Consider the following 24,741-nt stretch of genomic DNA (forward strand, 5'->3'; position numbering starts at 1 on the left):
AATAATCTAAAAAAAAAGATAAAAAGATAAAAATAGCAGCATGTGTGTATGATCTCGAGATGATCCAGAAGAGGAAGAAAAATTGATTTAAGAAAGGAAAAATTTATAGAGTAATGGAGAGATGAAATCCAGTGCCCAAGCAGGGGATTTCAATTAGACATGATCAGGGCAGCATATGCATAAGAGCGAATGGACTAGGGACTATGGTAGGACCATCTGGCAGCACTGAGATGCCATTGGAGGTAGGAGTCATGAAAATGAGACCAGCCCAAGAGTCTGGTAGTGTTCTCCAGCTACTTGCAGACACAGGCTATGGGGGAGGAGTAGGAGACTCCATATCATCGGTGTATGCCTTTTTTTTTTTTTAAATCTTCTCCAGTATCTCTCTCTAAATAATCTAATCAAGTGTCTCTCCCATTTTAAAAGCATCCAATGGCGTCCCAGTGCCAAAGTCCAAACTCTGACCGCTGCCCACCCTCCCAAGCTGACCACACCCTTCCACCCCAAGCCTCGCAAAACTCTAACTACTCTGAGCCATTTGTATCTGCTAATTTTCATAAGCCCAATAGTTTCTAACACACAAGAGATGACTACGAAACCTGCAAAAGTCAGAAGCTAATACTAGGTACTTCTTTGATCATTACATCTTATACAACTAGTTATCTTTTACAGTTTACAAATATTTTTACTTTACAAATCACAAAAGTCAATAAGCCAAACTGCTAATGTAGCTATACTCTAGACACACATATTCCCATGTCCATAATATTATATAATGCCCATTTCACAGATGAGGAGAGGCTCAGCAAAGGCATGTGTTGACTCTAAGATCACACAGCCTTCAAGGAAGCCTAAATAAATATGGCTTCCTCCAAAGTTACACTATCCCTCTCACTGATGTTGTCCACGAAATGCATAAACAACTCAGATGTAGAAGTTCATGATTCTATTTGAATGAGAATCTACCTCCCAAGACACACAAAGATTTATCCAATTTTATGCAAATTTCCCCTAGTTCCTATTGGCTCAATCATCACTGTCCAAATATCCCATGTAATCCTGAGAAAGCTCAAGCAGCAAAGCTTCTTGCTTCCAGAGGACTTACTTACAGGTAAGTTAGGAGGTAGTTTTCTGGTGGTCTGTCACGGATCCTCCCTCAAAGGTTCTTATGGAGAAAGACAACTTTCTCCCAGCATTCCAGTCTTTATCTCTTTGCCACACCCTCACAAAGTCAAACTTCTCCAGTCTCCCAATCTTTTTTGCTGGAATTGATCTATTTACTAACTTGCAAAGATTATAAGAGATGTTAGTGTGCTGGAACAGTATTTGTTCTCTGCTAGGACATGTTTAAAAGATGCAGCACAGATCTTGGTGTTAGGTCAGGCTCCAAGCCTGGAAAGCCATATAGACCTTAAGACGGCTTACATATGAAGGGACCCTAGTCGGGGGCCAAACCCCTCAGTTTACAGATGAATAAAATGAAGAACAAAAAGTGGAAGGGTGTGGGACCCATAGAGGTAACTTGGGGCAGATGCAGTAGTGAGAGGTTTACCTACTCTATTATTCTTGTCACTCAACAAATGTTATTTCACCAAGTATTTATTGAGCACCCATGCTAAGCAATGGAACATTCTAAGTACATAAAGTGAATCTCCAGTCTCTGCCCTGGGAAGTTTAGGAAAACAAGCTGCCAGCTTTATTTTTTTTTATTTTATTCATTTATTCATGAGAGACACAGATAGAGAGGCAGAGACATAGGCAGAGGGAGAAGCAGGCTCCCTGGAGGAGGAGCCTGATGCAGGACTCGATCCCAGGACCCTGGGATATGACCTGAGCTGAAGGCAGACACTCAACCATTGCGCCACCCAGGTGCCCCAAGCTGTCACCTTTAACAAGAGAGAAGTAGAGCTATACTATGCTCCAATATAATTTATGTATTCATTTTTCAGATATTAATAACATGCCAATTGAGACTCAGAGGTTTGAAGTCATGTATGACAAGGATGTCAGAAAGCTAGATGTGAACCAAACTCCCGCTTAAACAGCTAGGGGGCACTATTTGTGTAAAGCAGAATGTTTCCCCAAGACCTTATGAAATTATGGGGGGGGCGGGTATTTTGTTTTGTTTTGCCTGAAACTAAAACAATGTCATCTACTTAAAAGCAATGACATCATGGGATCCCTGGGTGGCGCAGCGGTTTAGCGCCTGCCTTTGGCCCAGGGCGTGATCCTGGAGACCCGGGATCGAATCCCACGTCGGGCACCCGGTGCATGGAGCCTGCTTCTCCCTCTGCCTGTGTCTCTGCCTCTCTCTCTCACTGTGTGCCTATCATAAATAAATAAAATTTAAAAAAAGAGATTAAAAAAAACAATGACATCACAGATTTGTTTTTGGATCAAAACTTTCAGTTTTCACCTGTCTTGATACATAATCATATGATCTTGAGATGTTTCATTCACATCCATTTTAGGGGAGATGGGGGATCAGAGGCAGGTAATGGCATTGGGCTTTTGTCAGACACGTTTAGGGTAGTTTCCAAAAGGACTCTACTCTCCTAAACCAAGACTATTGCAGGACTCCAGCATCAAGTTAAATAAACTACCTGTGCTAGTATCAACTAGACAAAATATACACTAAGTTCTGTCAAAAACCTTGGCAAGGCACTTTGTTGGTCGTAGGCATTGCAAATTTCCAATAATGTTGGAACACTCTCTGTTCATTAATGATATACTTTGATAAAGTGTCAACATTTTATTGGAACACTCATGTGGAACTGTTTCCAAGAAGTATTAAGTGGGGAAAAAAAAACCTCACACAATAATCTACTTCATAGAAACCCATTTTTGTAAAAACACTGTGACCAAATGGCAACATACATGTATGTCTGTGTATCTACATGGCAAAGTTGTGGCAAAGGAGATGGGGATACCCATGCAACATGTTCAGAGTGTCCTTTCTGCTAGGAAGGCAAGCAGAGCCAAAGGGGACTTTCAGTTTAAGGCTATGTATATATCATTTCAGTATTTTTTTTAATCTGAGAGAGAGAGATAACAAGTATCAGGAGGGGGAGTGGGGCAGAGGGAGAGGGATAAGCAGATGCCCCGCTGAGCAGGGATAAGGGGCTCAATCTCAGGACCCCTGGGATCATGACCTGAGCCAAAGGCAGACACTTAACCGACTGAGCCACCCAGGCACCCTCATTTCAGTAATTTAAGACAAGAATGTACCAGTGTACTGCTTATATAATGTATGTAAAATGTTTTAACTAAAGAAAAAAATCCCAAAAGCAAGGAGGTTTCTAAACTGTGTGTTCTTACAAAACTGGAAGTCTTCTACGTTCATGCAACATATTTTTCACAACCTAATTACAATCATCCTTCTCTTTATCCCAGATGGGGAAAAAAAGCAGCTTAAGTTGCCTAAAGCCACATTCAGACATCACCAAGCACCTAGGAAGAGGGCAGATTATGAAATAATGCTTTAATCAATATACAAGTGCTTATACTGTAGAGCACATGTTTTTCTACAAAATACAAAATAAAGTCACTATATGTTCACTCAGGCAGTCTGCTGCTAGAATCTATGACACCTGTATCACTTCATGCATTCACCCAATTAGTATTTATTGAGTACCTGCTATCAGGCCATCTTTATTTTATGAGAGCCACTTGGAATTTTATAGAATTCAATTAAGGAAGTGGTAAAAACAAGGAATGGTATTCCCAGGAAACAGGAAGAAAATGAAGACATTCCAAAAAATGCTTTTCTCTATCATTCAGAATCTAGTAGACAGATCTGCTGTATGCTTATTGTCTTTCATTGTAAGTAGTTGCTTGGCTATGGGGCTGCTCTGATGAACCCTGGCTTCCTTGAAGGGAAAACTTACAAACCTTTGTTTCTGTGGCACCTGTATCATGGCTTGAGCAGGCATGGATTCAGCCAGTCAGTCTACAAATGCTTACTTGGCACCTGCAAAGAGCCAAGTATTGTACTTGGCATCTGAGATAGGAGATGAAGAATAGAACACTTTACAGTTGAGCATTGGGGAAGACATATCACGCACACACAAACAAAAAAATGTAAACAAGGGAATCTCCAACTCAAATAAACTATGTAGGAAGTAAGCTAGACAAATGCTAGGCAGGTTGGTACTTTAGATTGGGTGGTCAGAGAAGCCCTCAGATGACATTTAACCAATAAAGTTGAGGAAGGGAGCTCTCCAAATGCTCTGAGAGGAGTATTCCAAATAGAGGGAACAATTCCACTGAACAGGCACTGGAACCAGAAAGAACTTAGTTTATTCTGGAAGCAGAAAGGAGACCAGTGTGGCTGTAGTAGAGTGAATAAGAGGTTGGTGAGATCAGAAAAAATCCAGTCCCAGGGGAAACTGTTGAAAAGTTTCAAATAATAGAGCAAATGAACCTGGTTGATGACTTTAACAAAGGAAAAGAAAATACTTCAGGTGTTGTGTAAGGAGAATGAATTCTTAGGCGAGCAAAAGTGGAATGGGGGATACCAATAGGTAGCTATTCATGGGATGGATGAGTGGATGCATGGATGGAATGAAGAAAAGGAGGAAGAAAAGGAGGAAGAAGGGAGGGAGAGGAAGAGAAAGAAAAGAAGGAAATGAATGAATGAATAATAACTGTGATTATAAAGGAGCAAGGTCTATGCATTTTTAGCTTACATTAGTTCTTATGTCAAATTCCAAAAAAACAAAAATTATTTTGAGATAAAGGAACATTGTTGGAGTAAATAGTTTTATAAAATGATTGTCTTGGGATCCCTGGGTGGCGCAGCGGTTTGGCGCCTGCCTTTGGCTCAGGGCACGATCCTGGAGACCCGGGATCGAATCCCATATCGGGCTCCCGGTGCATGGAGCCTGCTTCTCCCTCTGCCTGTGTCTCTGCCTCTCTCTCTCCCTCTCTCTGTGACTATCATAAATAAATAAAAATTTTAAAAAAATGATTGTCTTGAGAAAGATAATATACATTTAGCAATAAAATGACTGGCATATCTTTAAAAATAGTGTTCTATAGTTATAATACTTGAAACACAATCATAACTTTTAATACAATCCCATATCTAGAACTCTGTGCCTTGGAAGTACACAAACACAGATTTTTGTGTAAAGGATATTTCTTATTTTAAATGAAAAAAATAATTATCTCTGCCTGAGGAAATGATCTAATGGATTATGCACATTTGTTCTACTTAATACTACACAGTTCTCTGAATGAATGCTTTTATCCCATATAATCAGACATGGACTGATGGCCTTCTATAAACAGTGGAAAAAGTAAGTTACAATTTGTGTCTTTGTGTGTATATAAAAGAGAATAGGGAATGGTCAAGAACTGTACTAATACTGTAGCCAGTAGCCACATGTGGCTATGGAGCACTTAAAAAGCAACTAGTCAGAAAAGTTATATGTTCTAAATAAAAAATACTGACTGGATTTTGAAGCATAAAATGGAAAAAAGGAATCCATTAATGATGTTTATATTTATTCTACATTAAAATACTTTAGATGGGTGAGTTTAAAAATCTATTAAAAACACACTTCACCTGTTTCTTATCTTTTTGCAACTTTTCTTTTCATTTTTTTTTTATGATAGCCACACAGAGAGAGAGAGAGAGAAAGAGAGAGAGAGAGACAGGCAGAGGGAGAAGCACGCTCCATGCACCAGGAGCCCGATGTGGGATTCGATCCCAGGTCTCCAGGATCGCGCCCTGGGCCAAAGGCAGGCGCTAAACCACTGCGCCACCCAGGAATCCCTGTTTCTTATCTTTTTGAATGTGGCTAGTAGAAATTTTTAAATTACCTATGTGGCTCTTGTTGTATTTCTACTAGCTGGTGCTAGCTGAAAAGAATGAAGTAATAACACTGATTATTCCTGGGGAATAAGATTGGGGAGAAATTTTTATAAGGAGGACAGGAAATGGGGACAGTGACCTTTAACCTAAACTCTATTTATCAAAAACCATTTAATTTAAAATTTTAAAAATAAAGAACAGAATTCCAAAATCTGGAATTAGTAGTTAATAGTATTGTAGTTAATAGTGTTGTACCAATGTTAATGTCTTGGTTTGGACAAACGTACCATTGGTTACATAAGCTATTAACATTAGGGGAAACTGGTGAATGAATATAGGAACTCTCTGTACTATAATTGCAATTTATCTGTAATTCCTGAAGTATTTCAAAATAAAAGAGTTAAAAAGCAACAAGGGAATCAAAGCAGTCTAACAAGATGTGAGTCTTCCACTTCATAGAGATTCTTACTTAATACTGTAAGACTCCAAATCCGCTGCCCCAGAATGCCCCTTGTAAATACATTTACTTGAAATAAGGCAGCTAGGATAAGTGTCGTATTTCTTAGTTTTTACCTGAGATTCCATTTGTTTGGATGACTCTTTTCTCCCACAGTGATTAGAAGCTATTTGGCTGCTGTTTACATAATAGGATTTCTTGCTGAAGTCCAATGGTTACAGGGGAGAATGATGGAAGGCACCACTCTTGCCACCCCCCAAGAACCTTCCAGAGACCTAGGCAGCTGGCAGCTTTTAAGCTCCTTCCCCTTGGATCCCTACTTTAAACCTTCAGATTCAGCCAATTCTAAGGTCAAGAGATTTTTGCTAAGACCTAGTGGTGAACTTTAGGATAAAGAAATGAATTTTAAAAATCTATATTACAATATAGCTATATATACTAAAGTATATAGTCTATTTGTTACAATATAACAAAACTGTGGGAAACAACCTTCCCCCTGATGTGTTTTCTGAACAAGAAGGAAATTCAGCATACAATTGATCAGTAATGGTAAGTGAAACAGCAAGTGAAATTTAAAATAGATTAGATACAGATGTATAGATTATGGATATTTCAGAACTGACCAAAAGAAAGTAAACGCTGCATTAGAGTATAAAATATTTCTATTTTACATGAAATACATTCAAAATGAGTGAAAAAGTATCAACACAAAATGTAGAAATTACAAAGGACAATGTATCAACCTATCACAAAGCAGGTTATAAGTGTAGAGTATAAACTATATTGAAATATTTTCCAAAAGTGACCCACCCACAGAACAATTACATTAAAATAATGTACACATTTAAACAGATGTCCCACTATCACCACACATGAATAGCTTAAATAATCAAAAAAAAAAAAAAAAACAAGTCAATTCACTGGTTTCTCTGGAAAAGGACTCACACCATAAGCAGAAGGAATTTGAACAAGAATTCACAAAAGATTATCACTGCTATGAGTAAATGAGTGACTTGGAATGACCTAATTATAGTCACCATTACTGAAAAAAAAAAGACACAGAGGATCTACAAGCCTGAAACATTTCTGACTCATACTGCTTCTCGGCACAGATTTTTCCACTGAAAATGGACTAAAATCTGAGCTCTCCTCAGGCTTGAGAACCTTTCAACCAAATGATCCAGGTGCCCCTTTTTTTTCTCCACTTCCCAACGGAGTCCCAGAAAAAGATGGTGGAAAAAAAACTTAAAAATTGCTGCTCTAGGGCATCTATCTATACTTATCTCCGAAAAGATCCAGACTTTCTGAATAGAAACTGGAGACAAAATTGTGTTCAGTTTAATTTTTTGAATTTATATTTAAATGAGAACTTTTTTAATGTTTTTTTTTTTATTTATTTATTGATGAGAGACCCAGAGAGAGGCAGAGACACAGGCAGAGGGAGAAGCAGGCTCCCTGCGGGGAGCCCGATGAGGGATTTGATTCCAGGACAGAGCCACCCAGTGCCCCAAAATGAGAATTAAGTTTAAATAAGAATAGGCATGAGGGGGTACCCAAAAATCAACTAATGGGGGATTGGACTGCTTGGAACTTCTGTCTAGGAAATTCCAAATCTAGAAGTGATATGCAGATATAACATGATAAGACCTTACCTTTGCAGTTCAAAAAGGCCAGGGAGCCCCCTCTTGTCCTGTGGGTCTCCCATGGAAGAGTTTCGGAGGAAAAATCCTAAGAGCAAGCCACACATTCAGTCTTATTACACTGTTTTTAATTAAGTTACCATGTATCTCCTGGGCTCTTTGTAGTAGCCTTGCAGGGTTAATGTTCCCCTTTCTGCCAACTTCTCCCTTCCAGATAATTGACCTAGAGTAGATCCTACTCTGAAAACCAGGATTCCAGTCCTGGCTTACTGGCAGCCTTGACCTTGAAACTAACTTATTCTAGTCTTTATTTCTTTCTATGATGAGGAAGGCAGGCAGGAAAATATTCCTATAATGCTTAAATCAGTTTTTTATTACAAAAGAAATTACTCAAACAATCATAAAAGCACATAAAAGGACAAAGCAGAATTCTGTCCCATGACCATTGGCCCCTATGGGGTAGGCGTATTAATTTTGTAATACTCTTCCAGACATTTTTAAGGAAAATGAAAAAATTGCATCAACTACATACACTGTTCCAAATTTTTATATTTCTTTTGTTAACAATATAATATTCTCCTTTGACAAATTACATAAGCTCTACGAGAGTAGGGATTTTGTCTACTTCTGTCACTGCTGTATTTCTAGGGACTAGAACACTGTATAGAACAAAGGTGCCAATAAATGCTCACTGACTGGATGAATGGAATGGATCCTCCTTACCGTCAGATCAACTACAAGTTCTGTGGGGTTCAAGGATATGTGTATTTGGTCTCTCTCTATGGTCTCAGCACCAGAGCACCTGGCACATAGTAGACATTCAAATATTCATTGAATTAGCAAAACAGCTCAATGATGAAACCACTTAATTCCTTTTAACTACACCAGCATGTTGACATCACAATAATCAACTATGCTCCCGTTGATGAAATAAGTCTTTCACAAACGTGGTTGCAATGATCATCCTGTATACATTACCCTTGTTTAAATATTTTTGTAGAATAAGAATCTCTGTGGGGGAAACCATTGAGCTGGGCTCAAGATGTTCTGAAGTCCCTTCCCTCTAGAATTTCATAACTTTAAAACACAATTAATTTTTCATCTTGTATGAGAGCTGCTACCTATAATTTTGCAAAATAATCTCCCTTATATAGCTTCCTGTACAACACCAGTACTTCCCAACTATCTAAATGCAGCCAGAACATTATAACTCACACAAGACTGCCAGAAAGACTCCTAGAAACAAACAAGCTGCCTACATCCGTGGTGACCAACATTTTCTGCATACAGCATGGTAGCAGTTGATTATTACCTGGAGAGGGGCAGTTCTCAAACAGATTTTTATTATTGATTTTTTTATATGCTGAGGAGGCTCAACAGGAAGGGGGACACAGGGGCGCCTGGGTGGCTAACTCGGTTAAGTGTCCAACTCACTTAAATCAGTTTTTTATTGCAAAAATTGTAATTGAGTAATTGAGATCAGGGTTGTGAGATCAAGCCCTAAATCAGCCTACATGCTGGGCATGGAGACTGCTTAGGATTCTCTCTCTCCCTTTCTTTCTGCACCTCTCCAAAAAGAGAAAGAGAGAGAGAAGAGAAAACAAGAAAAAAGGAAGGGGGACACAGACAAGAGGCTGTAACAGACTTCCAAAGACCTGATCTAGGGGATGATGCAAGAAATAAACATCACTTTGAACTAGGTAAGAGCAGATATGGGAGCTTAGAAATTATCTATGTATTCTCTAAGAAGAGCTCTATCTAAGCTCTGCAACAGAAAAGGCTTTCCAGAAGCCTACCTTTCTCCTTATGTTTTTTCACTCCAAGATATTTAGTAAATTTCTATGGTGTTTGAGAGCTGTGTCAGGCACTGGGCAAGCAACAAATAAGCAAGACAAATCAAGTCACCACCACCTTGAAATTGAAGCTTCAGGCTTTCTGTAAAAGGACTGGATGCTGATAACAGAGATTGCTGGAGCCCTTTGCCTTCTTTCCACCAGAATTTGTGTCCCAGTCACCACTTCTTCTTCTGTGAAAAACAGAGCTCCAGTTCTCTCCATGAATGAAGAAGTTGCTTGGAGATATTTCCTGTTGAGAGTGTGCCCCGGGCAAAACTTGGCAACACATCAAGAGCACACTTCCTTTTTCTCTAGGAGCTCCTGCCACATCACAGAACTTGCTGGGCAGTTTACCTAACTGGCAAGGCAGAGCTCTGCAGTGGCATTTACTGTTAAAGAATCAAATTTCAGAGAAGTAGAAGTCTTGAGACTCAGAGAGAACATTCAAGATCAACTACTCCTCCTCCAGGAGCTTGTTTTTATAGGTCACAGATCTCTGAAAACCAGTGGTCCCTTTTGACTTTCTGTCCCAAAAAGACATGCACATATCTCAACACATAATTTTCTCTATATTTTCAGGAGCTTTGTGGATACATTGTGTGACTGATTTTCCTAGAATTTCAGGGACCATATATTAAGAATTCCTACTCTATGTAAGAACCCATTTGAGCTCTAATGCCCCAATTAGCAGTCTGAGTTGGGTGGCCCCAGTGGCTGAAAGACAGAGGTGCTGTTATGCCTAAGTACAGTGCAGGGCACAACATTTTTTGCTCCCTACAGGAGCTAATTATCTTCAGAAAATATAAAAACTCTGTTCAGTGGCTGTGGACAGAGCCTCTAAAACCAATCAGCTGACACATTTCATAGTTTTCAAAGATGATGCACCACACTCAAAAATGATGTAGTAGGATCTGGTGGCATTTAGAGGGTTAGACCTCCGAGTTGTCAGGATTGCTGCTCACTGTTGACATAGCAGTAGTATTCATAGGGATCTTCCATTTCATATATGTTCTCCTCAATGACGTAGATGTTTTCCTGTGAGCGCATTCCTTCTGCTCCCGTATTTGCTAACCCCAAGGGAGAGGGGTTGGCCAAAGTGATGAGGCTGTGGAAATAAATGTTGCAGTTGAGTAAAGCATCTCCTGGGCAGCACAGAATAGAGTTAAAAGAACAGGCTTGGCTGAAGAGACCACAAACAAATGTAGTACATGATCCTTGATCAGGTCCTGACTAGGAGGAAAAGACCATAAAACAGCAAATAAATAATTTGTGGAACAATTGAGGAGATTTGAATTCATCTTAATTTTCCTTTTTTTTTTTTTTAAGATTTTTATTTGTTTGACAGAGAGAGAGAACACAAGCAGGAGGAGCAGTAAGCAGAGGGAGAAGTAGACTCCCTGCTGAGCAGGGAGCCCATGCTGGCCTCTATCCCGGGACCCCAGGATAATGACTTGAGCCCAAGGCAGACTCTTAATCTACTGAGCCACCCAGGGACCCCATCTTAATTTTCTTAAGTATAAAAATGACATTGTATTATAAGAAGGGACAAATTGAAGTGTCCAGATGCCTGAAATGTCCTTACAAATAGGCCATGAAAAACCTCTGTATATAAACAGAGAAACAGACCAAACAAGTATGTCAAAATGTTAAATCATGAGTTTTGTTGAAGGGTTCTATTATTTCTTGTACTGTTACTTCAGTTCTTCTGTGGGCTTGAGCAATTTCAAAAAGAAAAAAAAAACATGAGTATGTTATGGATCTGATCAGACTTGAGTTTGAATTCTGTCTCTGTCTTTTACTAGCCATGACTTTGGGTAAATTGGATGGTTCATTGTTTCTTTTTTCATTCACTTAATCAAGAAATATTTAGTGTGTTATACACTGTTCTAGGAAGCAAGAAATGCTGCAGTTAGAAATACACAAAAATCCCTTGGAGGATGTTAGTAAACTTTGTGTCTCAGTGTTCTCATCTATAAAATGGGAATAATAAACATTCTGTTTCATAGGGCTGCTATAAGGGGCATTTATGCACTCAATCACTCAATCATCAGATATTTAACTACTAAGCATCACATGCCTTATCAGGGGATAGACATGCTAAAGTGGCAACAAGACTGCAATATAATAGACCAGTAGATCTCAACCCTGTTGCCACATAGAATCACCTAGAAAACTTTAGACAAACACCTTTGCTTGGTTCACGTCCTCAAAGATTCTGATTTATGTGCTCTGGCATTGGCAATAATATGTTCAAGTGCCCTAGGTGATTCTTATAGGCACCCAAGTTAAGAATGCCTGGGCTGAGCTATAAAAGCCCTTGAGAGTAGATCTGGATTTCTTGCTCACTTTTTGTAACCCAATGCCCAGCCTAGAGCCAGAATGTAGCTCAATTTCTGGAAGGGTCAGTTCATTGTAAAAAAAAAAAAGCATTGATATACAAATAAGCATTTCCTATTAATAGCAAGATGAGTTCTGTACTTTAAGAAATAAAGCTAGAGAAATCAGAAAGTAAAACAGAGGAGTGTGTTTAATTGGCATTGCATTAATCTAAGTAAGCCTAAGGTAAGAAGAAGTATAAGTTTAAATGCTAGGGCAGGACTTCTAAAAGCAAAGCCATATTATAGTAGGGGCCTCTAAGATTCATACCTTCTCCTACCCCATCCATTATTCTTACCTTGAATTCTGTAACTTCTCTTTGCTATATGAATACCCTAGGTAAAACGTAGAAGAAAAGTCAATTAAAAATGCTCTCATAAAAAAAATGGTCTCATAAAACAAATGAAATAAGAAATAAAATGAACTCACTGGAGGCAAGGATTGTTTAGGGAAATCTGGTTTCCCTTTGGATTGTATTAAATCAAACTATTAGTGTATATTTGATTCATTACATGAACTATGCTAGTAAGTAATAAAAATGCATTCCTTACATTCAGCAAATATATGAAGCATCTACTATGTGTCTGGTAGCATGCTGGGCACTAGGGATACAAAAGTAAATTGTGAGCCGGACTTCTTAAAACTTATGTTCTAGTGAGGGAGGCATTTTTTTTTTTAATTTTATTTATTTATTTATTTATTTATTTATTTATTTATTTATTTATTTAAGAGAGAGTGTGTGTAAGCAAGACAGAGAGGGGACAAGCAGGGGTGAGGGGGTGCAGAGAGAAAGGGAGAAGCAGATTCCCCTCTGAGGAGGGAGCCAGTGAGGGGCTGGATCCCAGGACTCTGTGGTCATGACCTGAGCCGAAGGCATTTGCTTAATGACTGAGCCACCCAGCTGCCCCTGAGGGAGGTATTTAAAATAATAGTTTCTTATTGTGAAACCAACAGTGCATTAGAACAGATGATTGAGAGGGTAGTCAGGAAAAAACTCTCAGAAGAGGTGAACTTTAAGCTCAGTTCTGTAAAAAGAGAATGTGTCACCAAGTGAAGAGCCAGGGGGAGAATTCAGGCAGAGAGAACCCCTGGTAAAGATGGTGGTGAGTTCCTGCAACTGAAAGTATGACTGAAATAAGAGAGTGGCCCAAGACAAGGTCTGAGATGTAGGCTGGGGCTAGCTCCAAAGTACCTTTTAAGTCATAATCAAGATTTTGGATTTTACTCTAAGACCTATCAGAAATAATTGGAGAGCAGAAATATGAGAACTGATTGAATTTTTCCCCACATAGCAACTAGACCACTCGAGGGAACAGATAAAAAGGAGATATAAAAAAAGAGATTAAAACAAAGTATAAAAAAATGAAAAGGTAAGTAGAGATCATGATGCCTCAGATCAGAGTAAGGTGGTAACCAAGAGAGATGCAGAATAATGAATGGATTTTACATATATTTTGGAGAAAGTCTGCAGGATCTGAAATTGGATTTTGTATTAGGAGGAAACAGGATTCAAGGATGGCCTCTGGCTTTCTGGCTTAAGCAACTAGATGGATGATAGTGAAAAGCTATGATGGGGAAGACCAGAGGCAGAAGTTGTGTTCTGGGAAGGTCAAATATAAACTCTAGACCTCCATTTTGAACATGTTAAATGTGGGAGACAGTGAAGTAGAGGAAGCAACTGTACAAACACTCCGAGTTGGAGCGGAAAATTAAGGATGACATTTAAGTCTATGAAAATATAGATCATCACTTAGAAAGTATAGAGAAAGGGAAAGGGCCAGCCCTGAGGAATATCAACATCTAAAATTCAAGCTGAAAAGGAAATAACAAAAATGATGAAAAGGAATGGCCATTGAAGTAGGAGAATGATGTTCTAGAAGCCCAGAGAAGGAACACCTTATAGAATGAGTGAGAGTCAATCTGGTTAAATATTGCTGAAAGATTGATTACAATGAAGACAGAAGTGTCTACTGGATTTAGAAAATGAGGTCGTTGGTGATTTTGACTAAAACTATTTCCTTGGTGCTTCAGATGTAGAAGATAGAGGACGGGTTAAAGAGTTCAGGAGATACAAAGTAGGAAAACTCATCTGAGAAATTTGCCTGTGAAAGAAAACAGAGAAATGAGAGTAGTTAACAAGGAATGTGTGAGTTAAAACATATTTTTATGCTAATGAAAGAATAATAAATAGAAAGAGAGAGGTAGATGATTCTAGGGAAAGGGGTAAAAGGAAGAATAAAGTCTTGACTAAGGCAAAGGAGATGGAACAGGTCTTTTATACTCCATCAGATGAGTGAGAAATGAGGGAGGTTTGGGTAGTTCTGAGGTATGGATGCTGAGTGCACTAGAAAGATATAGGATTGCTGGTCATATTGCTGCCAGTTAATGGTTTTGATGTCATAACTTCAAATCCTGTCACCTTGCTTTTAAGATTTTTCTCCAGAAAAAAAAAAAAAAAAAAAAAAAAGACTTTTCTCCAGAAAAAAAAAAAAAAAGATTTTTCTCCAGCAACTACTAGAGAAAAGATTGCAAATCAAACAGGACTTTCCCATCTGTTCTTCTAAGTAGCCATGTTTTTGGAGTAATATAGCTGTAGGTACAAAGTGCTAGACTTCTCTCATTCCTTATGAAACCTCACTTCAAACCTCTTTACACAAACTAGAATGGCCCCTAATATCCAGGCCATGACAGAACTCAAAAATGTAGTGAGTGTTATTGCTCTTCATCAACCTGTAGACTTTACATTCATGTGATCAGTTCACGAATTCCCCTGCCTGTCAGTAAACCCAGTAAGTGTGGATGGGGTAGCTTCTTTCTTTGAACAATCCATTTACAATAATGGCAGAACAGTATAATGGTGAAGAAGAGGAGAGTCTTGTCTTCAAACCCATATCTAATGAACTAACTGTATGACGTTGGGCAGCATGCTCATTCTCCACTTGGTAACTTAGAATAATATCAATATTTCTCTCAGTATAATAGTTATGAGGATTTAATGCACTTAAGACACTCATCAGCTTTAAGCCACACAACTAGGGTGACCAATTCATCCTGGTTTTCCCTTCACTGTCCCAGTTTTAGCACTGGTATCCCACATCCTAGGAACCCTGTCAGTCCTGAGCAAATCTGGGACAGTTGGTCATCTGATAGACAGTCCATGTTTAAGTATTAGTAGGAAAGGCTGCTAGAATGTACTAAGCTGCAGTATAAGGCCTTGGCCTCTGCCCTCAAAGGGAAGAGAGTATATCACAATTAAAACAGTGAGACTTCTGGGGTGATGGCAATGTTTGGGTCTTGATTGTAGTGATAGTTTCCTGAATGTGATCTATGGAAATTCATCAAGTTGAACATACTTTAAATACGCAGCTATAGTATATAAATCATACCTTATGAAGATTTTTAAAATAAAAATAACTTAGAAAACAATGTGTCTGTTGAGTGCCATGAAGGAACAAAAAAAATGTTTCAATCCTGGCCCATGACCCATTGGTTAAAGGACTTGCCACCCTCTCTAAAGACTTGTGCCTGAGGAGATGAGTTAGGACAATGCACAGAAAGAAATATTGTGGCTGTACTTCCCAATAAACCTAATGCATGAATTAAAGAAGTTTGTGTTCTTAGCAAAAGGTAAGAGTCTAGGTGCTAGAATCAGCCTGCCTGGGTTTGAATTCCAGCTTTGCCTTTTATGGGGAAGAGGCCTACTCTCTTAGTTTCACTTTTCCTACATTATAAAATGGTGATAAATACTACCTACTGCATAAGATAGTGATGATAAAATGTACATAAAACATTTAGCACAATGCCTGTGTTTTACATGGTATTTGCTGAGTAAAAATTAGCCATTATTTTTGGTAGGTTTGGGAGGACCACAGAGTATTCAGTGTAATCACCTTCAGGTACAAATATAAACTTATATCTAGGTTTGTGTTGGCTCCTATATTTACACTTCCTTATCAGAGGGAGAGAGAAGCAACACCAACCAACTTACATGTGAGAATTAAAGCACCAATAATAAAAATGAGAGCCAGCCCAGCGGAGATCCCTGCTCCAATGTAGACGCCTAGTCTGGTGGTCGCACCAGCATCTTCTAACTCATTAGCCAATGTGGGTATTTGCTATGGAAACACAAACAGAATTGCAGCAAGTGGCCAGCGATCAGTTGTGTGGTCACCAAGTCTCATGACTTGTGCATCAGACCATCCCCTTAACAGCACCACAGGAATGCAGGGACCTTGAGACTACTCATGATCTGTCTCCTTCCAGGCAAGCCTCAAACCACCCAAAGAAAGGGATGAGCATACTCTTCAGAGTTAGTAGGGAATAAAATATGCCACTTCTATGCTGTGGGGGCACAGGAGTCTTAGCAAATAAAATCTCCTCTCCAAATAAAAATGGGCTTTAGAACGGAACTCCCTTCATTCAAGGTCCCCTGGTGTTCCGGGGAGTTTCAGAGTGGTCTAAACTTGTGTCTGGTAGAGAAACCCCCACCTTCACAGAAAGACAGTGATTTAAGGGCCAGCCTTTGCAGCCAGACAATCCTGGGTTCAAATCCCAGCTCTGCCACCATTGTGTAGAGTTCTTGGGAAAATTAAGTGACAAGAGATATAAAATGCTTGGCACAGGGGCTTGTATATAATAAATGCTTAAGCAGTGATAAGTATTATGGCTATTGCTCTAATCAGTTGAATTTTTTAACAGAGAAAATGCTTCTGCTTCCAAAATCTTAGTCTACGTTCCCCCTTTAAAAGCAATAATAGTCAACACTTCTAAAACAAGTCAAAGTAATCAAATCTTCCATTTATTCAATAAACATTTACAGCAGGAGTTCTATATGCAAGATACTGTGCATTAAATACTACAAACATACAGAGGCACTTAAGAGTCAGTCTTTGTTCATGAAGAGGGGGAGGAAGAAAGTGCTAAGCCTCAGTTGTGAATACACAAGTAGGGGACTTAGTCAAATGAGTGCAGACTCCTGGATACATCTCCAAAGAATTTTAAGTTGCTACTAAAGCTTGCTATCTAGGGGATTCCCTTTTACTCTGACAAGGTGGGAGATACTAAATTTGTGATTAATTAAAATATTGATTTATGTATAATTGGACATATAAATTGGGTTTATATGTCCCAATTTGGGTTTTCTTGGGTTAAAATATTTGGGTTATTTTAATTTGGGTTAATTTTCTTGGGTTAAAATATTCCTGACTGGAGTCTTGTCATACATAAATAAATTTAAACAATCTTTCTTATTAAAGTTGCCGTGGAAATGAGAATAAATATACTCTAAGGAGCTAGAGGGTCTCTGAAACCTCCACAGTGGCATACAGTTGTGAAATATGAGAAAAGAGACAAGAGGGTAGTGCTTCTTGGTTTTGGTTCTCCAGCACTTACTTTGTGCCAGTCACTTTATATGCATTACAATAGACCTTTGCAGTTAGAACTGTCATCATCAACATATTACAGCCAGGGCTCTGAGGCTAAGGGAGATTAAGGCATTTTTCCCCCTAGCAGAGAGCAAACAAGAAGGAAGACTAAAGCTGAACTTTCTTTTCTCTAAATTGAGCATGAGGTTAGTGCATGAGTGCACGCACGCGCACACACAAACATGCACACACGCACACACACAAAGTCACTTACAGTTTGTTTATCATGGAGGGCCACCAGTGTCTGTGTCTCTGCCATAAAGAGAAAAAATAACCAATAGAACAATCAAGAATGTTTTCTGTTATCTGACTTTTCAAAAAAGTCGAAAAGATACCTAGAGTTCTATTTGTAATTATTTCAATATTTCAATACTCTTCACAAGGATTAATTGTGAGACTAACAAAATTTTCTTAACACTTGCAAATCAATTTTAGGGTGACCATATTTTTTTTAACCAGATAATGAACCGGACTACTTAAGTTCCATGATGAGGAGACCTCTGTAAGAAAGACCTATGTTGAATATATGGTTCATTGTGTCCACAGGGCCCCAGTGGGGCTGCAAAATTCCAACAACGTTAATTATACTCAAGCAGGCATTATATTGCAATTAGACTTTGAAAGATAACAAAACTTAATTTTCTTGAAAAAGTTTACCATTTACTCATTAAGAGGGAGACAGGGTATTTAGTTGCCTAAAAATGAAAGTAATACAACCATGGCTATAATTTACCATGAGCAGACATTGTGCTAAATTCTTTGCGCAAAATATCTCATTTAGTGTTCAAAACAATTATTCTAAAGTGAGTATTGTTAGCCTTGTCACACAGATGAAGAAGCTGATAATTCAAAAGTGAAGGGACTTACCAAGGTCACACGGCTTAGAGAATAACTGAAATGGCCTTCTGGTTTAGGTGTGCATAGCTTCAAATATAAACTCCTATCTGCGCTGCCTTCAACAACCTATGCCTCAATACTGTCACTATCAAGCGGTCATATTACCTACTTGCCAGCTCCCCTTCTTTCCTTTTCATCCATTTATTTGTTCATCTGTCTAGCCACTTGATGAACATGTACAACAATCCTACTCCATGCCAGGCACGCGGTGCAGATCCACAAACGGTATGGGCACAGACCCTGACCTCACAGACTCTACATTCTAAAAATCAATAGATTGTCAGCTTTGGGAAAATTAAAGATGTCTACTCATTTCTCTGGCTGAATAAGAGGCTTTGAAACTTCTTAAATGTCATGGCCACTTTCTGGAAGCCTAAAAATCTAAATCCTTTCATAAAGAACCCCTAATTTAACAAACCATGATTTCAATATTAAAATTTTAATATTATCAGCCTAAAAATATTTTTTTTAAAAAAAGAGAGATTATCTTCCACTTACCTTTGCTCTTTTTAATGCCTAAAAGGAATTTGAAGTAGAAAAACCACATTGGTGGAACTGTTAAGTAAACACTGAATCTTAACCACACATAAGATTTTCTAATATATACCCAGTTTCTGCTTCCCTAAAATTATTTTTCTTGGTCTAAATGGTAAGACTGACTTCTCCTTTAAAAAGAAAAAAATTCAATTAACAGTGAAAATAACCCAACAGTGCTCTATTTTATTGATTATCACAGCTTAACTTCACATAGATAGCTATCAACCAGGTGAGTGGGACAGTAAGAAAAATCTGCATTGGTTTTCCTAAAGAAACCAAGGCTCGGTTGAAGTGGAGGTGGCAGTGGGGTGGGATGTGATGGTTTTAAAAATATATAAATCTATAGTTTAACATCTAGTACATATTACCTGCCAGACATGGTGCTTAGCACTTTATTTGCATAATATCTTTTAATCTTCACCACAATACGTAGGTACTATTATTTTTCTATTTTTCAGATGAAGAACCTGAGTCTCAGAGAGGTGCTTTGCCTAAGATCTCACAACGAGTAATTGGCAAACCTGAGATTCAAACCCAATCTACCTCCAGAGCTAAGGACTCACCATGACCTAGTCCTGCTGCCTTCGGGTGGAAGAGACATTGCACTGTTTTGTGTTCAAGATATGTTTAGGAGCTTCCAAGACACTTGGAACTTTTACTTGTTAAGGCTCCACTCCACTTTATAGCAAACATACTAAATGTACCCACATTCCACATTAAAGGAAAGGTTTGTATAACTACATATAAGTTGACTGACAGGGAAGTAATTGAAATAATGTTACATATTATAGACAGGCCATTAAATAATAATTTTAATTTTTCATTTCATTTTCCCATTTTGGAACTGTTGCCTTTTTGCTTAAATATTTTCTCAGAGTCCTTTGAAAAGCTCAGAGACTGTAGGTACTATGCCAAATGCAAGAGCTGACCCCATCTTTGTTGCTCAAGAGGGAAGGAACCAACAGGTAAAAACTAAAGGGAAAAGCAGCTGTTTTTGATATGGACAACTCTGAGGAAATGCCTCATGAGGAAGGTGTGTGAGCATTCAGTGAATGCCCATTTGGCTGTGACACTGTAAAGAACATTGGAGCACAGGATGGGAATGTGCTCATATAATAAACATGTGGTATGACTTGATTAAGCCACAATGTGGATTGTCATCTGGTTCCACCACATTTAATTTCTTCATTAATCGCATAAGAGATGTTGGCTGGCTACCAATCACTAAAGGATCACCAAAGATGAAACCATTAGAGAGCTGAAGTTAATACTTTTAATAATAACTAATATTGGAGTGCTTTCTGTGGGCTAGGTACTATGAGCACTTTACATACATTACCACACTCAATTTTTATAATAATGGCATGCAATAGGTACTGGGATTTCCCCCAGTGTAGAAGTAAGGGAATTGAGCCTCAAAGAGTTTGAGCAATTTTGCTTTGACCTATAAAGCTAGTATGAAGATAATGGAACCCTGTTGCTGACATACTTAACCACAATCTCATTCTGCCTCCAGGTCTTACTGGTAATGTTAAAGATGATAACCAACATGTTATGAGTACATACTATAATCAAATACTGGGCTAAGCACTGGAGACACCGTTTCTTATTTAAATCTCATAAAGTGGGACTTAGGAGATTAAGATATGGGATGTACCTGTTATTACCCTCATCTTCCTGAATGGAAGACTACACCCCTCAGAGTATAAGAGGGACCAGGAATCTGACAGGAGACATCTAAGATTAATCTCCCTGCTCAGTGTGACCTGTGGTCTGCTATTTTGACCCTATCTTCTCTTCCAGAGCAACATGGAAAAGTCCTGCTGAATTACTCAAAGAATGTAGCTGCTTCTTCTGAGGCTAGAATTAAAGATGCTGGGCTTCATTCCAGTTAAAAGAGATCCTTGAAATCATCTAATCCAACCCCAAATAGGGACTGGAGCCAGTTCGTGACAAAGACATCCCCAGTCTGGGAGTCAATTGGAAAATAATGGCAATGTAATGAGTTTTTCATTAAGACTAAATTTATTTAATTTAAAAACATTTCTTTTTTTAACACAATAATGGCATTAGAATTTTTTTTCTTATTTGGCAAAATATGTAGATCACCAGAACTCTTTTTTTTGGATGGGGTGGGAATTTTACCAGGTTACAAAATCCAAAGTCTGTGAACCCTCTCCTTGAACAGGCAAGAAGCAGAGATCCAGGGAAATGAAAGGTTTCAGCCCAGGTCACAGGGCTACTTGTGACTAATTCTGAATCTTAGCTCAGGGTTCCTTTTCCCAGCACAGGTTTGGGCCCATTACCCCCCCCACACACACACTATCTCATGTGCACAGGGACATTCATGCCTCCACTCAAACATTTTTCTCATCTCTTTCCCATATTCAAAATCCCCCAAACTCAAAAAACACCTGAAGTCTTGCTGCTACACCTCCTGTGTAATTACCTGAGCCATGTCCCTTGGTGGTGAGCATCAGTGGAAAGGGTGCAGTGAAGTCTCTCCATAGAGTCCAAGTAGCGATGACCTTGGCTAATATCAGAAACCAACATAAGGATGAGTCTCCTCTAAGAGCAGAGAACTTGTTGCAGGGAATCAAAGCAGAAAAAAATCTGAAGTGCAACAAATGAAGGGAAGCACCTGCCCAACTGCCAAACCTACCCAGACTCCTTCCTTGAGAGTGTATTACACTCTTAAAATGTTGGTTATAGGTGTGTTACAGTCATCATTGCCACAGTCTCATTGTTCATAATAGAACTAACAGCCACTCAAATGGCCACCCTAAATGCTTTTCATAAACACCTCATAAAATCCTTCCAGTGGCTTCTGGCTTCTGTGATAGGTATTACCATATGTCATAGAAGAGGAGTTTACAGAGTTTAAATAACTTGCCCAAGATTACACAGATAGGTAAGAGGCAAAGTTGGATTTGAACTCAACTCCATTAGCCACACACTATATGCTCTATAAATCCCAAAACATGTGAGCATAGACACCCTACTCCTCCCTACCCCACAGGGACACAATCAAGTGGTTCTCAATCTTGGCCATACGGGGAAGGGGGGAAGAATCATTTAAGGTAGACTATATAAAATCCCAGTGCTCAGGCTCTACCTGCTAGGATGCCAATGTATCTGGTTCATGGGTACGGACCAAGGAACTATGGGTTTTAAAAAGTTTTCCAGGTGATTCTAATGAGTAGTCAGGTTCTCAAACCACCAATCTTGACTTTTCCTCCCACTCTATAGATCCTGACGATGGTTTTAAAATAGGTGAAGGGAATTAAAAGTGGCTGGGCATTGCTGGTGGAGCCTGTTAAACTTTAGGTCTCAGAGACCCACCCTCAGGGCTGTAACTGGGGAGATCAGAAGTACTACCGATTAGTATATTTAATATTACCTGCAGGTGATTTTATCCAAGAAGGAATGCAAAGGTCCACTCACCCGGTTTGATGACCAACTCCAGGTTTGACTTTTTATCATTCATTAGGCCTGGGAATTGGATCCGGCAGCAATAGGTCCCACTGTCGGCTAGAGTCACATTCTCTATAGTCAAGGACACATCTCCTTTGTGGAAATTCCTCATTAGCCGGTATCTGTTGGATGTCTGATATTTCAAGTTCCTTCCATCTGTGCTGAGCACCGTATTATGACATTCAAACACAGGACAGGATCCCTTGCCCCAGCATATAGGCACAAGATTCTCAGAAGTGGTTGGAGAGTAGGTGCAGGGCAGATCAGCATTCTGACCCACTTCAGCTACATATGCCCCTTCTGAAGACCCTGAATAAAGACAGAAAGAGAGCAAGACCCAAGCGATGAATGAGGTTGGGGATTTCAAGAAAACTGCAAGTAATGCCTTATAGAATAAAAGGGAAACCAGTGCTGCTGTCCTGGTTGGAAGATGATTCACTAAGACAATGATTCTCAGACTTGAGTAGCATCAGAATCACTGGGAAGATGTATTTAAACACAGATGGCTGGGCTCAACGGCTAGAATTCCTAATTCAATAGGTCTGGGGTAGGGTATAAGAATTTGAATTTCTAGCAAGTTCCCAGGAGCTGTTGGCATGGCCGGTCTCAGAAACTCACTTTGAGAACCAATGCCCGAAGAGAGAATTGTGGTCCAGCCCTGTGAACACCAAAGGGCAAAGCTGATGGAAACAGATAATCAGAAAATGGGTCATTGTCAGCCAGTAAAACAGCTCACTGGCCTGGGCTAGTTGTCTGCTCACCAATGAAACACAGTTAACCTGACCTAAATCTCTCTTTTTTTTAAGCACTTGGCACATAATAAATAAAAGCAATTGGCTGAGTAAGAAGCTTGTGTATTTAAAACCACTCACAAGCTATTTTGAGATTTAAAATTAATTGCCTTTACGTTTATATATATATTACCAAATATATATATATATATATATATTACCAAATACATATATATATATATATAGTAAAACATTTAAATAGTATAAAAGGTACACGAGAATATACTCCCTCTCCCTACTCCTTCCCATTTTCCAGATCCCCTTCCCAGAGTCTATACATTAGGGAGCATTCAGGTATTCCCACTGCCTGCAACACACATACACACATAAAAATGTAATACATGCGTCCTTCTACACCTTCTTTTTTTCAATTGACTTTTGACTTAGAGACGTTTCACATGGCTATGTGTAGTCAGTTTCCCTGTTTGCATCATGGATTTATCACAACTTATTTACCTTCTCCCCCACTGGTGGACATTTAGGTTGCTTCCAAACTTGCTATTACAAACAATACAATGACCATCCTTGTATCTTTATCCTGTAGTATTCAAGTGTGAAAGTCCATGCCCAGACTTACTTGTGAGGAGTAGCAGCAACAGCAGGACACAGTCAAAGGAAAGATGTGAAACCATGGATTCTGAAGACAAGTCAAATAACAGCTCTGTTTAGTTTTAATTCTCCAGTGGAACTGGGGAGCTCTTGCAGTTGTATCTTCTCCACTGCCCTCAACTGATGGCCCAGCACATCAGCGCATCTGACTACAAATCTTTCCTCTCTATTGCTGCCAAGTCCACAGTTAGATCAAAGGAAACCCCAGTTCTCTGTCATGCTACACCACAGACATCCTGTCAGTCTCTGATATTTATCCGTTGGTATCAACGAAGAGGAAGCAACACTCAGAGAAAGAAAAGTGTCTCTCAGTCAAGAAAATTCTGTTAGCAAATAGAGAGACCCCTCATATCTCCAATGAAATAATCCTCTGTGTGAAATGGATGGCATATGGGTCCAGCTAGTTACAAGGGAACACAAGGTAGAAACATATCATCCATGTGTTCATTCAGTCAGATCAGCCAGTTGGTTGATCACGTGACCAATGTGAATGAAGCACCTACTAGGTGTCAGGAACTGGACTGGGAGCTGGAGATCATGACAATGAATGGCGTGTTCTTTAACCTCACATTTATGAGTCCTTTCCACTCCACCCCTGAGTTTAATTCTTAGCCTTGTTCTAACACAAGTTGGCTGTGTCGTGTAACCTTGCTGGATCTCAGTTCCTTCATTTATAAAACACATCAAATGAGGAAATTGTGTTAGGTGACATATGCACAGCTCCCTGCTCTAGTACTCTGACTCAAACCCTTCCACTTAGGAAAGATATATTCCTTTCTGCAATGTTTCTTTTTGCCCACTGTCCAGGGGAAGAGAGGGGACCCCAATATTCTGTTTCATCTAATGTACACAAAATGTCCCCTCCTCTCCACCCCAAAGACAAC

At 39.1% G+C, this 24,741-nt stretch overlaps 2 protein-coding genes across 2 annotated transcripts in view; both read right to left on the reverse strand.

Annotated features, from left to right (window-relative positions):
* Positions 1-8,362, reverse strand: part of HAVCR1 (hepatitis A virus cellular receptor 1) — a 32,837-nt gene extending 24,475 nt beyond the window's left edge. The window contains exon 1 of the mRNA XM_055325807.1: positions 7,928-8,362. The gene's annotated coding sequence lies outside the window, so the exon portion shown is untranslated. The remainder of the gene's footprint in view (positions 1-7,927) is intronic.
* Positions 8,361-24,092, reverse strand: HAVCR2 (hepatitis A virus cellular receptor 2). Its single transcript, XM_055325810.1, has 7 exons — positions 23,826-24,092; positions 22,428-22,766; positions 21,433-21,516; positions 17,764-17,801; positions 16,115-16,241; positions 12,425-12,461; positions 8,361-10,855 (listed from the first exon to the last, which is right to left on the reverse strand). The coding sequence occupies exons 1-7, from the start codon at positions 23,878-23,880 to the stop codon at positions 10,696-10,698; spliced, it is 840 nt and encodes a 279-aa protein (XP_055181785.1). The 5' UTR covers positions 23,881-24,092; the 3' UTR covers positions 8,361-10,695.
* Positions 24,093-24,741: the final 649 nt, after the last annotated feature.

This window comes from Nyctereutes procyonoides, unplaced genomic scaffold, assembly GCF_905146905.1.
Source record: "Nyctereutes procyonoides isolate TBG_1078 unplaced genomic scaffold, NYPRO_anot_genome, whole genome shotgun sequence".
NCBI classification, from domain to species: Eukaryota; Metazoa; Chordata; class Mammalia; order Carnivora; family Canidae; genus Nyctereutes; species Nyctereutes procyonoides.

Coding starts and splice junctions, on each gene's coding strand:
- HAVCR2 (XM_055325810.1), bottom strand. CDS start 23,880: ATGGTTTCACATCTTTCCTTTGACTGTGTCCTGCTGTTGCTGCTACTC. Junction 21,517..22,427: donor GGAGTTGGTCATCAAACCGG/GTGAGTGGACCT, acceptor TTCTGATATTAG/CCAAGGTCATCGCTACTTGG. Junction 17,802..21,432: donor CACCAAGGGACATGGCTCAG/GTAATTACACAG, acceptor TCTTTATGGCAG/AGACACAGACACTGGTGGCC.